Here is a 15,583-nt window from a genome sequence, read left to right on the forward strand (position 1 = left end):
GTCAACAATACAGATTACGCTATAGTTTTGAGGATTCATTTATTTCTTATGCGTGTCCCCCAGACCCACACCAAATGACCGGAACTATACTTAATATTCACAAACCCAGACCAGATCTCCCACCCCGGGACTCAGGCAATCCATTAAAACCTTTTTGCAACCACTATATTAATGGCAGGTATTTCCTACAACAGCTTTAAGTCAAAAAATCAGAACCAACCCTTTAAGCAAATAACAATGGGATTGATATTTAAGGGGACAGCGGCCTCACTACCCTCATACATGTCTGACTACTTCTCCAAAGACAGTGACGGCAACAATTAACACTAGAGGGAGCCACCATGATGTGGTAACACAGACAATTAGAACAAACATTGGAAATAATTCTCATTCTACTACTCTGCCACCAAAATGTGGAACCGATTTGAGTGAAATTTGGATTAAAACAAATTCCTGTGGGACGTGCATCGAGGACTTCCCTAGGGAGACGCTCGAGAGGCATCCTAACCAGATGCCCGAACCACCTAATTCAGGAGGAATATCCAAAAATATGTTTTACATAAGTCTGCCTCCTGGTGGCGCTATAAATATATTGATCAGTGACAGGCCTACTGTAGGCCCAATAGCCAACAGCAGTGTTGTTTATTTTGTCAACCTTAATGCCTAGTAAAGAAATGGCTGTTGTCACTGATGATGCGACGGCCCCTGCAGTGACAAACATGAGTGAAATGAGAAACTCTCCCCCGTGTTCAAAGCTGGTGACCTTTGAAACCTGCAGATAGTGAATGCATTGACGCATGCGTCTGCCTGGAGCAAAATTCCCCACAACTAATCACAGAATCTGGAAAGTAGACCTATGGAATACGGCTGACACACCCTTTGCTTTTCAACACCGTCTTGGCTGTATAGAGGAGGATACGAACCTAGTAATATGCTTCTGATCACAACCCGAACTGTTTAAGACGACTGCAGTTCACTCTCGTGTCTGGATATTTTATTTATTTCCCTCGGCTGACAGGTCCAGTGACAGTAAAACTGTGGAAGATGTGGCCACCGGTTGAGCTATTAGTTTTCCTGCTCTCTCCCCTGGCCCCAGGAGTTCTGTACACCATGAACAATGTTCCTCTGCTTCAGGAGTAAGTGAACACTATTTTACACCTTTTCATGTTCTATAGTAGCCATACACGTGTTTTATGACCATACTTAAGAGGGTAAAAGACCCTTTTAATTTCAAGGACCAGCAATTTGATGTCTTAGGCCCTGCACACAGACCCAATTTGATTATCATCTCTGCATGGGACCCTAATCTGAGAACAGTTGATTATTCTTTTAGACCTAAATAGGTTCCGTTTGGTCGGTATAGTAAAGTAAGTAAGTAAGCGTGAGGCAGCTTGATGTACAAGTACACCGGGACTTACCCCCAATCCAACCCTTGATGCTGAGTGTCAAGCAGGGAGGCACTGGGTCCCATTTTTAAGAGTCTTTGGTATGACCCAGCCGGGGATTCCGTTGTAAAATTGTTAAAAGTGTTAACAAATAAAGTGTGGAAAAGCCACCACAACCAAAGGCATGCACCCCCCTTAACTGTTTGAATGAAAGAGGGGGGGTTGAACTGTGTAGGTTAAGTTTGCTCATTGATGTCCTTCTGTACAGTGACATAGATGAGTTGTGTTATATTAATTATACTGTATTCCTCAGACCCCTGCCTATCCTGGGAATGGGAATGTTCGTCCTGGGTTCAGTAGTGCTCCTGCTGCTCCTCACTGTACGACACAGGAAGAACGTTGACCCCCTGTTCTATGGTACAGTATAGCTGCAGTGCACAATACAATCATCATCGTGTTCATTTAAAGAGTGTACAAAATGGATTAAAAAAAAAAGTGGATCCATAACGTTTCCTTCATTCTTGTGGCCCAGTGTTCGCAGCGTTCTCCTTCACCTGCTTAGTGAGTCTCACCAACGCTCTGGAACAGGATGGGTACATATCTGGTTTCATGGGCTTCTACCTGAAGAAGGTAAATTTTAAATCTTTGCCATCGTTTCGCTGACCTCAAGCCCTGATGTCAAAGCTTACAGTAACAGTATATTCCCCGAATGTACAATTATTTCTCTGTCTTTCAAATGTCTGGTGGGCTGCCTTGTGTCTAAAAACACCCGCTTGACCGAGAAACTCAACCTCTCTGTTCACTGTTCGACCCCAATAAAACCAAAATAATCTGGGACTTATTTTAATGAAGAACATTTTCCAATCAGTAATATGGTAGAGTATGTTAATACAATATGAATGAATACATTTTCAACATTGTCGGATCGTAGCCCTGCCTGGATCTCATATAAGCGCAATATCTCCCCTGGACAACTTAAGCCGAGATTGGATGAGCAGTATAGAAATTCCTGTGTAGGACATAGGAGATACGGATTAAAAGATAAAGTTAGATAAAGTATAAAGATAAAGTATATATAGATATAAGCTCCATAAACCGCCATAAAGAGCGCCTGTCTGCAATTTGGTTGGTGAAGACCTTATGTGCTGTCCGGCACAAAGAGGATTAAGTAGGTATTGCAAGTGGTCTGCAATTTGCAACTGGATCTATTACAGACAAGTCTTCTTTGTGTCCGGGTAGCTCAGTCGGTAGAGCTCTCAGCTTTGGACCACAAGTTCACGGGTTCGATCCCGGGTATGAGTAGCATGGCTTGGGTGCGGCAAGTTGGGCGGGAAGTACTGGGAGATGATGGTAGGTGTGGCGCTCCACCTCAGCAATCCATCTCCCAGGGGGTCTAGCGGATTGTTACGGGGACAGACGCCCGCGTGTTACCGGCTGATACCGACAATAAGCCACTCCTGACCTCCGTCTTCTAGCTTGCCAAAATAAATGACCCCCACATTATTTTTGAAGTAAATAAATTATACTTTTTTACTGCTCCTAGTATTGATGATCTCTCGTATAGTATATGTCTTGAGGAATTGAATACACAGGACAATGGAAACAATTAAGCCCTCAGGGCTTTTGTGGTATTTTTTGCATTATAAAATTGTATTAACTGTATCTTTTTGCAAACTGTCAATCATCAATCCAAACTGTGTGCCACAGGGGGAGCCTCATCTGAGTTCTGCCTACGCTGTGATGATGTGCTACTGGGAGGGCGTGGTTCACTTCCTCCTCTTCCTCACCATGATCCACCGCATGTTCAGCGGGTAAGCTGTTTATTAACTTTACTTCAAAATAGCTACAAGCTCACGTGTCGTGCGTCACGTGTCATGTGTCGTGAGCTTGTTGCGAGCACGTGCAACATTTATTATTATTATTTGAGGGGCGCGCTAGCCCCTCCTATGCCCAGCTTTGAGTGTTTGTGTAAACACAAACATTGAAGACAAAAGTGAGGACACAAATTCTGATTGGCACGGAATGAGATGATGTATGATAATAAGAGCGCCCCTCACTTCACATGGGTGTGATTTTTCTTTTTCTTGCATGTAGCCTACACAGGGGGTATACAAGTAGGCCTATGTGCACATCAAACCTGCCTCACACTACATAAACAGAAGCTAGGCTCCTGCCCTATGGGCCTTCATGGCTCGGCAAGGCTTACTTACTTTAGCATGCACGCACGCGCACACGCACACGCACACGCACACACACACACACACACACACACACACACACACACACACACACACACACACACACACACACACACACACACACACACACACAAAAAATACTATTTCTATTTCTATTACTATTTCACCAAAAGTATTACACAGACTACATTGTATTGTATTTTACAGTTACTTGAAGAGCTTGAAGAGATTAAAGAGCTCGTGTATTTTGCAAATCAGAGGCTATACACGGTCAATGCCACACAACAAACACACACACAATAACACCCCATATCTGCACGGCGGCAGCATAGCAATAGACAATAACGTATGTCTTACCTTACCATTTGGGAGAAAGTGCTATCCCTTTCCCCATTAATTAATCCAACCGGGCAATAGTTATTAGTTTATTAATTGAGTTTGCAACTCCCTCTCCAGCTCAAAAGTGAACAGCGGTGCAACCATTAACAGGTTCCTGTGTCACACAGTACCTGTTACAAAGGTTCCTACTACCTAAGCAACAGACAACCATATTACTCTAAACAAACCTTTTTCAACATCAATTGTATTAATTCCCCAAAGTTAAATACATTATCGTTGTAATAGATATAAAACTTTAACATATATATTTTTATGAATAAACAACCAATAAAACAATCCTCTTTCCCTGCAGGTACTTTCCCTGCCTACTTGAGTAAATGTACTTTCTCTCTTCTCTGCGCAGGAAGTCATATCGCAGCATGGGACTGTTGTGGGCGGGGTCCTTCATCGCCCAGCAACTCGTCTTCATCCCTGGGGTGGCGATTGGTGAGACACACAAACACACACACAGTGTGCCCCTGCCTGCCATTGATATATGATATATATCAATATATATATTGAATATTCTCATTCGTTCAGGTAAATATGGGTCTAACATTCGCCCCGCCTTCTGGAGGAACACCCCCTTCCTGTTGGTGCCCATCTGGGCAGCCTCCCTGCTCTTCAGTAGGCCCAGAGAGATGCCAATCATCACAGCAGACAAGGTGAGTTAGGGCACTGGTTCTCAAACAGTGGGTCGGGACCCATCTGTGGGGCACGGACCAATTGTTATGGGTCACAACACAAAACCTTCTTGTCCTATATTTTAAAAATATATTGTTATTTTTACATTAAAAAAAGAAAAATACATAATAATCATTTTCACTATAGGGTCCCGGGCAAGCATCTAATCTCACTTTTGGGTCTCAACTTGAAATGTTTTGGGAACCACTGTCTGTACTAGTAGTTCATTTTAATGCTATTTGAGAACCACTGTGTTATAGGACACACTATGTGCTTTTTAAATAAGAAAAATAGGTTGCACATCAACAGAGTGTGGACCCAAAATGGAGGAATTAAAATAATTCCCAAAAGCTAGCATATCCAAATGTAGCACATTCCAAAAATGGAGGACAAAGAACTCAACATTTCCACTTTTTCAATTGGCACACACACCAATAAACAAACGCTTACGTGTTTCGGCTTTGAGCCCCGATGAAGGCTCATCCATTGATTTGGATTTTTTTGATGTGCTATATACCTTTTGGGGATTTGTTCATTTTCTACTTGTGATACATTGTGCTTTTGTCTTGGTTGGGTTTGGATTTACAGTGTCCCAAAGACACATGAAGCGTGTATGGATTATAACAGGATTTGTGTCTGTGTTGAGCAGGTGGCCGCGGAGCAGAAGAGAGGCCTGCTGTCTCGTCCCGTAGACCTGCTGCTGTCACTGATGCTGTTGGGGGCCATGGCCTTCACCGTGTTCAGAGGTTTCGTGAGTAAACGACACATGAAAGCCTTCTTCGAACCACTACAGTATTTTACCCACAATAAGCCTTACAGTGAGGTATAGGCAGTTGGCACGCCAGACATTAGGCCTAGTGCAAAGATATAGAGAGAGCCATGGGGAGAGCATTTTTCATCCCAAAAAGTAGATTTATTGTCTCCACCAGGCCGAAGGCATGTGGCGAGAGTATGTTTTGCACTCCGTCCGTCCGTGTGTCCGTGTGTCCGTCCGTGTGTCCGTGTGTCCGTGTGTCCGTGAACAGCTAATCTCGGCCACCGTTAACCCGGTCGATGCCATATTTTGCACACACACTCCCTGGATGCCAACGATGAACCTCTGCCCCAAACTTTCCAGAACAGCCTGTTATAGCGCCACCAGGAGGCCGCTTTGTGCAAAACAAGTTTTTGCACAGTACACCTACAGATTTGGTCCAAACATCACGCAAATTGGTACACACTCTCTCTAGAGCCATTCAACGAAACGGGTCTTTCAGATTTATCAGACTCCATCCTGATTGGTTAAGATTGGCTTCCAAAGTTCACAGGAGTGCTCAGTTTCAAACAAAATGCTGCAAATCATGAACACATCGCGTGATTTCCTTGAAATTGTGCACCCACATTCCCACTAGGCCGAGGACGAAATGCCACATGAACAATCTCAACTCAGCCTCAAGGTGGCGCTATAACTGGCCGAAAAGTGTTTTCACCTCTAACTGCACGGATCTGTGGATAACCTGGTGGAGACCTGTGCCCAGAAGGGCACTTTTTCTAGTTCTGAATGTTTCTGTCCATACTAAAGTAACTCAAAATGCTGTGTTGTTAGAACAATTGGGCCCTCAAAAGTCCACATGGAAGGCTGTTTGAGGAAGAGCTCAAAGCTTGAACCACGTACGCCACATTCACAGCGGCAATCCAATCCCATTTGTCTTCACTGCTTGGTTTATTCAGCACTACACTAGCTAATAAAATAAATCCAATCTTCTTTCCTTTTAGGGGCCCCTTCCCCCCACTGTGAGTCACCAAAAAAAAGACTGTTTCAGAAGCATTTCTTTCAGGCAACCTCCCCCGAACAACACGTTTGGTGTTGCTCTGCTCTTCACCATGTTTGCAAAACCCTATTGAACAAACAAATGATGTCGCTGGCTTTCACTCCTATCTGCTTGAACTAATCAAATCAATGATGAGCTCACTGTATGCTTTCTCAGTCAGTCATGCATGTCTCTCGCTCACTCTTTCTTCAATTCAAAGGGGATTAATTGGAAACACATGTTTTGCGTTGCCAAAGTGAAAAAAATAAAACTGATTATTGTACACTACAGTTGAAATATAGAATATAGGCATAATAGAATAAATAAGAATAAATAAGAAAACATTTAATATATATTTGCAATATACAATGTAGAATACGTAAAAACAAACTTTTAAATACACTCTCTCTCTCCCCTCACTCTTGTCCCTCGCCCGCCACAGGTGGTGATGGACTGTCCCCTGGATTACTGCTTCACTTATATCTACCAGTATGAGCCCTATCTCAAAGACCCTGTCGGATTCCCTAAGGTCACGGTGAGTCTGAAGAGACACACACACACACACACACACACACGAGTATCGTACAGTATCCTAACCCTGCTCCTGGTTTATCGGTTGCTGTAGATGCTGTTATATCTTTTCTACGCCCTGCCTCTGCTGGCTGTCTTTATCTACGGTCTGAGGACGCCTGGATGCAGCTGGATGCTGGACTGGACCCTCTTCTTTGCTGGTGCAGTGATTCAGGTACATGTGTTTCTTCAGATCATTTGCTCTTATAGTGTTAGATGCTGCGTGCTGTGAGCTTGTAAATGAGAGATTTTCACTATTAGTCGTACCACAAAGTATAGGGCCTACGTGACTAATCTTCTCTTCTCTTCTCTTCTCTTCTCTTCTCTTCTCTTCTCTTCTCTTCTCTTCTCTTCTCTTCTCCCTTCTCTCAGACTCAGTGGTGCCACCTCGGGGGGGCTCTCCACTCTCGAACCCCCTTCACCTACAGGGTCCCTACAGACAAACTGTGGCCGATCGTCACCGTGAACGTCCTGTATGCCGTCGTACCCGCTCTGCTGGCCCTGCGGTGTAACTTCAGCCCGGCCTACTTCATGAAGGCCGTTCCTAAAGGTCAGACCGGCGACGACAAAAAGAAAAAATAAACCACACGCGCGCTCGCTGGCCCCACAGGATTGTCGAGGCTACAGCCATGAAGACTGTTGTTCGCGTGCTGTGTGTGACCCAGCTTAAGGTCACAAACTGCCTCAAACAAAACATTTTTTTAACCCACGGCGAGCGCAGAGGAGAAATCTGCTGAACTCTTCCATTTTTTTTTAAAGCGCCGCTTCCTGACTCAACCGTTCCAAATCACTGTCACCTCGCTCAGCACTCCCTGCATGGACTATTGAACCCTGATAAAGGCTGTTTGTGTGGAGTTAAGGACCGTGGCATCTAGCCTGGCATCTAGCCTGGAAGTGCCGTATACACAGGGACCCATTTGCCATCTAACATCCAATAACTATAAACTTAGATCAAGCACAGCCCAGCGGTACGCTGGGAAAGACAGCCACGCGGTTATTACAGAAATCCATCTGTGAGAGAACAATACTCAGCAATCCTACTGTTTGTGTTTTACACACAACTCGTCTCGTTTGAAATGCTTTACCCCCCCCCCCCCCTCTCTCTTTGTTTTTCATTGATCTAAATCTGCCTTGATCGAAACTACTCACTGTATTGGACTTGGAATATGTGAATGTTGGAGATGCTCGGCATAACTTGAATAATGTATATTGAATGTTTGTGAAGCTGGATGACTGTATGGATTTGCTGATAAGGGAGATGATAAATGCAGTTTCACAACTTGGTTGTGGGTGAGGGGTTGATCAGGGAGAGACCCTCGAATGTATAGCCTACCCTCTGTACATTCTATAAAATGATTGCTAATATTACATTTCAAGTGTATTAGCAATTTTAGTCTGTGTTTTCATCATTGGTTTTGTGTAGTTTTTATGTATACTGTATATGGGATGCATTATATGAGTTGGCTGTTTTTGTTTGATATGTGAGAAAATAAATCCTATGCCCCTTAATGAAACCTTGCTTTTGGGTACCCGCAATTTGCAACTCTAGATTTTTTTACAATGGGCTGAATCTAGAGTTGCAACAACCTCCAGTCCATCCACTTCCTATTCATCTTTTTTGGTTTGTGATCTGCTTGTCTTAAATGACGTTAAACTCACCAACATTGCAGCTGCAGTCCAAGCTTGAATTATCCTCTTTTAATCTGCCGAGCTTGTTTTTCATAAAAATCCCCCGTAGACATGTTATGAGCTACTTTCTGTCCAAAATATTCCAAGAGTGACATTTCCGAGCCGCCATTTTGTATTTTTGCAACGTGCCGTAAAACAAGACGTGAGGGGGAGCGCTTGTTTAATAGAATCTTACCTGCGCAGGTAAGACACCCAAAGAAGAGGCCGACGCTGTGCGACGCCCCGTCACGCACAGCCTTCTATTAAACAAGCGCTCCCCCTCACGTCTTGTTTTACGGCACGTTGCAAAAATACAAAATGGCGGCTCGGAAATGTCACTCTTGGAATATTTTGGACAGAAAGTAGCTCATAACATGTCTACGGGGGATTTTTATGAAAAACAAGCTCGGCAGATTGAAAGAGGATAATTCAAGCTTGGACTGCAGCTGCAATGTTGGTGAGTTTAACGTCATTTAAGACAAGCAGATCACAAACCAAAAAAGATGAATAGGAAGTGGATGGAGGTTGTTGCAACTCTAGATTCAACCCATTGTAAAAAAATCTAGATTTGCAAATTGCGGCTAGCTTTTGGGTTGCTCTATTTAGGTCATGTCGGTCCCCTCAAATTAACTCTTGTGTCATATACTGTACCATGTTCTTACCTTTAGACCTTAACAGACATTATTGATCTGATTGTGAAACACCGCTGGTTTCATTTTCCAGCCAATTTAATGTTCAATCATCTGATTTAAATCCGTTGGTTAATTGTTTGACACGACTTGTTACCGGTATCTTGAAGATCATTTCTTGTCGGCAGTGGTGGACAGTAACGAATAACCTTTTTTGAGTAGTGTACTTTAAATATTTGAAGTTTTGGAGACTTGTCACTCTATGACAAAGACACATATTGTACTTTTTACTCGTAGTTGAGCAATATTTCGCAAGGAGTATCTGCACTAAACTTTGACTCGAGTATAGTGCGCAGTTGAGTACTTTGTCGGCCAGTGTCAGTGATAGTGTTGTGTGAGGGAGTATACATTATTAGGCAATAGGACCTGATTCGTTGACACTGGTGATGTCACCCTGACCCCTGTGGCCCATAGTAAACTCTGCTATTCCTGCCTGTAGTTGTCACACTGATAAGAGTTGAACCCTGGATAGTGGCAGCCTGTCAGACATAGACATGAAAAGGTATGGCAGGGACCCTAATAAGAGAACGCTGTTTTTTTTTTACGGCTATAGCAGTGATTCTCAAACATTTTCATTCATGGGACCCCCAGTTTGATATGCATTAGGGCTATGGACCTACTATTTTGATCTCTGGGACCCCAATTTGCACTGTATCATCTGTGTTAGGGTCCTATTATAAAAACTAGAGCGGTGCCCGTTGGGCACTGGCCTACTTGGAACGATGCAAGTTGGAAATGCATGCCCCACTGTTATTATGTCTGTGCCCCTTTTATGCCCATATATGGAGTTTATGCAGATGTCAGAATGATGTCAGAACAGGCATGGAGTACGCCCATATATGGAGACTTCTGCATCTGTGTCTCTGTGTCCCTTTAATCCTATATATGGAGTTCTGTGTCAGTCATGCCCAAATATGGAGTATTCTGATGTTAGCACAGGCCAGCTCCATATATGGAGCATGGGCAGGGGCCCTGTCCAGAGCCCGGGCAGAGGACTTTTGGGGCGGTTCTGGACAACCGTGGGTCACAGAGACATAGTGCATTTATAGATAGAGTTTTGAAATTAAAATGAAAAAGGTTGATAATTACTGCTACAGAAAACAAACCCACATGCCTCACAAGTGTAAGGTTTTTACAGCTAGGTCAACATTCCAAAATTGTCATTATATTTCCTTGGCTGACAGATACATGGGTGTCATGAGTACTCTGGCTGGGGACATTGGAAATAGTTGACAGTAACCACATTTTGTTATGTTCACATTCACCTGCTGGGGGCACACTTTAGCCACATTCACCCTGGCATCAAAAATAGCAGAAGAAATGGCAGATCTACAAGGTCACAACGTATCGCAATGCAACGTCGTGAGCTTGTAGATCGGCTATTCTCGCCACACAGTAAAACAGGGCCAGTCACATGAGGAAATTGCTCCTTGAACCAGACAGGATAAAGTCATTGTTCACAATCACTGATCACACAGAGCACAATGAAGTGAAAAGCACAGAACAGAAAGCTGGCTGAATAAAGGGCGATCAGATAAAGACTATAGCTTCTGATTGGGTTTCTTGTGCTGGAGTGCCTCAGATAGAGACCATACAAATGACTGTGTGTGTCTGCACGTCATCTACTACTTCTCTGCCAAAAGAGAGGAGGATTACAGGCAGGCGTGCTTGTGTCGTCAAGCAGCTGTAATATACCGTGAATCTGTGATACATAAAAAAAACAATAAATAATATGTTGTTAACTGACACCAAAGTAAAGACTGAACTACTAACAATGCAAAACTAACTCAAATCCAAAGTAACTAAAATGAAATAGAATTGTAAAATTAGGCTACATTTCTTTTAGATTTTCCACCATGTCTTGTCTTTCATCCTACCTTTTCAGCTTCTATAAATAAGGCTTTCGTCCCAATGCTTAAACTAATTAAGTAAAAAAAAAAACTAAGACTGAATAAAGTAATCTTAAAACTAGTACTAAACTACTAACCTCATAAAATGATCTAAAGGGAAACTGAAACCAATCACCAAACTGAAAAACTAAATAGAGAAGAGAAATGAATGAATATACGCATATGTGCATTTTATTCCCCCACTTTATTAAGAACGTAACACAACAGCAGGACAGGAAGTCATAAACTAAAGATTCATTTATACTCTGTCGTACGACCGTGACGCTTCGAAAAAATAACCGATTTCCAAAGCTTATAAGGTCCTTAAACACATTCCATGTAATTCATTCGCCCAAGGCAAGAACAAATATTTTTGAACCGCTGTTCGAGTACATCCGCACAGAATTTGAATGCTATACACGGAACAACGTGAAACTATTGTTATTTGGAATGAGGTTGATCATTCATCACGAATAAAAGGCATCAACCCGCATGACTGAGACATATCGACTATTACTTGCCAGCAGTATTTGTATCATTTATTCATCACACCATAAGGCTTGACAATCAGTTGTTGTCAAGGGACACTGTCGTGTGACTGAGTATGACATTAGTCTTCAGAAAACAAAACCAAAAAATATATATCAAAGAGGGCCTAAGACAACAGTTGCGTCTCACCCGTCTGTTAATATAGCCGTGCAAAGACTGAGAGTAGTTAGCGATTCAGATACAATCAAGCAGTTATCTCGGGACAGTATTGAACAGAATCCATCACCACCAGTCTAAAATCAATGGGACTCATTCATTAGCTGAGAGCGCTGCTTACAGTGATGGGAGGGGGGGGGGGGGTTCTATCTGATTGGAGAAGGTCCAGCTATTAATGAAGAATCAGCCAATAACAAACAAACACCACAATATTTACAGTAACGTTACAGAGATTAGAGACAATCAAAAGGATTAATTCTGTTACCCATTGACTGTACGAATGGGGCCACCGGCATATAAAAGAGGACGTTTACGCCGGCTGTCTAAAACAGTTAAGTAAAAAAGAAACCAAGCATATTCACTAGCAAATGGGTTGATAATAAATAGTAACATTACACAAAAAAAACATAGCAAATATTAGAAAACAGCATGTACAATATATAGAGCAAAAAACAGACCCGCTAGCCAGGCGTTCTATGGGGAAAGGAACAATTAAAACCCGATTTATAGTTCGTCGGAACCATGCCAAAAAACACCGCCGATGTACAAGCTCACAACGGGTGTGACGCGAGCTTGTAGGTCGGCCGCTTCCGGTACGGGACATAGTCACACGACGGAGTACGAATCATACAAAAAAGCTCAGGGGTTATTAATTTGAGACTGAATGCTATCTTGCATCAATTACATCTGTGCTTTGTAAACAGAATACTAGAAGGAATACCGTTTTCCACGTAGTAGGGCGAAGACTAAATAAAACTGCACCTCACATTTTCCCTCTTACACATCACCTCACGAACGAACACGCACACACACACACACACACACACATGCACACGCACACACGCACACACACGCACACACACACGCAAGGTTATTTATGAATAGGTTGTCGATCTACTGAGATATTACAGACCTTGTTAGTCGGACAAACACGGTTAGTGTTCACATGGACCTGGGCTAAACCGGCCAACCACATATACGAGACCCCCAACACACTAAAGACCAATAAAAGGGGTTATGGTGGTGATATGTGTAAAAATACCTTAAAGAATGCAGTATCCAACCGTAGCGAGCTAAACAGAGACAAAGGTAAGAAGTCGACAGGAACATCATCGGAATGGATCTGTTGAACTATTGTCTTTATTATGGGTCCTGGGTTGGCGCCAGGCATTGTGGGTCTTGTAGTATCATTTGGTTCAGTAGTGGCTGTGTGCGTCGTCCGCGCCCCGGTGTCCTTCCCCGCCGTGTCTCCTGTGGTTCCGGCGTTCCCTGCGCTGGCGGTGGTGGCGCCGGTATCGGTGGGACCGTCGGGCTAAGGAGAGGAAATTAATGAACGCCTGGGTTGATATGATATCGTTGCTGTCGCCGGGCAGAAACCCCCATATTCTACCTGTAAGCTGACGGCTGTTCTGCACTGCATTATTCGTATGCTTCCAATTTTGTTGGGAAACCATTGTTTTTCCTTTAAAGGGATAGTTCACCCCCAAAATGACTTTTTTTGAGGGGACTATTTGTGTCTCCAATAGGGAACAAAGGAGTTTCTTTGTGTCTCCAATAGGGAACAAAGGAGGCTCTTTGTGTATCCATCAAATTACTGGCTTAGTAAAGCGACAAAAACTAATTTATTTAAAAAACTATTTTTTTTAGGTGAACAAACGCTTTAAAGCAAAGCTTAGAGGCAGCCACCAATTTGCATGGTTGCAAACTGCATATTTGCTGCCTTACAGATGTGAGGCAGGGAAATAAGGAACCATAATTATGGAACAGAGGTATTGAGAGTGTGACATCTAGTGGCCGGTTGTCTACGATGCCTCATGTTGCGAGGCGTTGTAAGCTATTCTAAACGTTTGCCTATATTTCTGACAATTAGCCCTTTGCTAAACGCCACCCCAAAAAGCTTGCCATTGCTATGCTGGGAAAACCTTTGTCACCTCATAGTTGTCAGTGTTAATTTGCATGGCTGTGTTGTTGAAGCCATACACAGCTTAACGTCTGGAAAGTTACACGACTGAGCCACCAGGTGACCAATAATATTAATAACTGTAGTCTGACCGTGCATTGCATGAACACTGCCAGACGGTCGTTAAAGTTGATTGTTGGACACTGTTTCTCCCTCTGTCATTTCCTCGTATTTATACATTTATCCAGTGCAAAGCCTACTGCAAGCCTGGTTGACTAGATTTAGAATACATTCTGAAGCTCTGTCTACTGAAATGACCGATTATTTATATGGAGATATCCCCGTCATTTAACATGCAGCTCAATGGGGGAGGACAGCTTGCCATGTCTCCTCAGTGATAACGTGCCTATTGGACATGAATGGGCTGGGGAGGGACTTAGCGAAGGGCTAATTTGGCCAATGTTTGACCAGTTTTTATAGTATAGTCTTTTGATGCAGTAATAATTTTTTCTCCCCTCCCCCCACCCCCCCCCCCCCCCCCCCCCGGTCTAGTCTAGTGCACCTTTAACACATTCCATACGTAGGGACGTCTGGAAACGTCATAGGGGGGGTTTCAGAGTAAAAGCGGCCATGTCTTTCCGGCACGCCGGAGCTTCTATTTTGAAGGAATCCCGGCCACTCACACTTAGTACAGATGATCTTGGGATGCTCCCAGCTGCCGTCGGTGCGGCAGCGCGCAGTGGGGATGTGCCGCTGATAGAAGCCGTCGGTGCACTGGTAGCGCACCACCGCATGGATGTCATAGTGAGACCTGCGCCGGCCAATCAGATGGGCGTTCTCCACCGCAGGCGGGGTTCCACACAACACTGTCAAGATACGATTGGATCAAAGCACTATTCCATGTCAGGGTTATACTACAGACATAATGTGTAGATTGTGGCAAGGAGAAACAACACACACACATCTATTATCACATTGCTTGGTCGAGTGATCGATTATGATTGGTCAATCATGGTATTCTGCACTGCAGCCTTTTGTTTTGAGGGGCGCTAGCCCATCGTTTAGACTTTAGAGTACGATGTTTATTTAGTAAGAAGTAAGGGTGCCCCTCACTTCACACACGTGTGATTTTATTGGTCTTTTCATAGTAGACCAGTATGCATTCATAATCAGCTCATTCACAATCACAACGCATGCAACTATAGAATCTAATGGACCATTTCCTTCAAGGAAATGAATGGATTTCTTTTTTTAAATCAATACAATTTTTTTTTTTGTTATTATACTTTGTGCCAAATGATTGATTCCTGTATAGAGTACAGGATAAAGAACAGCGGGGAGGTCATTATTGGTAAATAAAGCCCTTCAGGGTGATTCAAGCCCCCTCTCTGCTTAGCGTCGGGGTCCTGCATGCATCACCCTGGCAGGGTTCTCTCAATAATGACTCCCCTCACTGTTCATTATTCCGAACTGGTAAGCCACATCATTTAGCTTGCTGTGGCAATAGTTACAACAGCTGGTGGTTTATTGTTATACGTAAAGAAATGACAAATGCATTTAGATTAATTCAAACCTCTCGGTCACATCAGATGCATGATATTATGACACAATGAGAGAAGAGATAGTTAAGCATTTGCAAGGTTGAAGTACTTCACTGCCTAAAGGATTTACTGATAATACATCCACATACATCAATATTCTTTTTTCTCCGCCAAAGTGAGTGATAA

The 15,583-nt window shown here is 43.2% G+C and overlaps 2 protein-coding genes across 2 annotated transcripts in view; one reads left to right on the forward strand and one right to left on the reverse strand.

The window, feature by feature from the left end:
- Window positions 1-1,044: 1,044 nt before the first annotated feature.
- LOC310870165 (transmembrane 6 superfamily member 2-like) lies at window positions 1,045-7,587 on the forward strand (the record flags this gene model as incomplete). The annotated part of the gene is made up of 10 exons (XM_083781248.1): window positions 1,045-1,136; window positions 1,699-1,802; window positions 1,918-2,015; window positions 3,093-3,196; window positions 4,326-4,408; window positions 4,502-4,626; window positions 5,295-5,396; window positions 6,878-6,970; window positions 7,061-7,180; window positions 7,378-7,587. 10 exons carry the CDS (start codon window positions 1,045-1,047, stop codon window positions 7,585-7,587), a joined length of 1,131 nt encoding a protein of 376 aa, XP_083637374.1.
- A 3,850-nt stretch (window positions 7,588-11,437) lies between these two features.
- LOC310871236 (neurocan core protein-like) overlaps window positions 11,438-15,583 on the reverse strand; it is a 99,333-nt gene continuing 95,187 nt past the window's right edge. The window contains exons 19-20 of the mRNA XM_083782726.1: window positions 14,540-14,722; window positions 11,438-13,268 (exon numbers count right to left, since the gene is read on the reverse strand). Coding sequence (XP_083638852.1) covers window positions 13,153-13,268; window positions 14,540-14,722 — 299 coding nt within the window. The 3' untranslated portion in view covers window positions 11,438-13,152. The remainder of the gene's footprint in view (window positions 13,269-14,539; window positions 14,723-15,583) is intronic.

This window comes from Protomyctophum parallelum (assembly GCF_964188405.1).
Source record: "Protomyctophum parallelum genome assembly, chromosome: 14".
Lineage (NCBI taxonomy): Eukaryota > Metazoa > Chordata > Actinopteri > Myctophiformes > Myctophidae > Protomyctophum > Protomyctophum parallelum.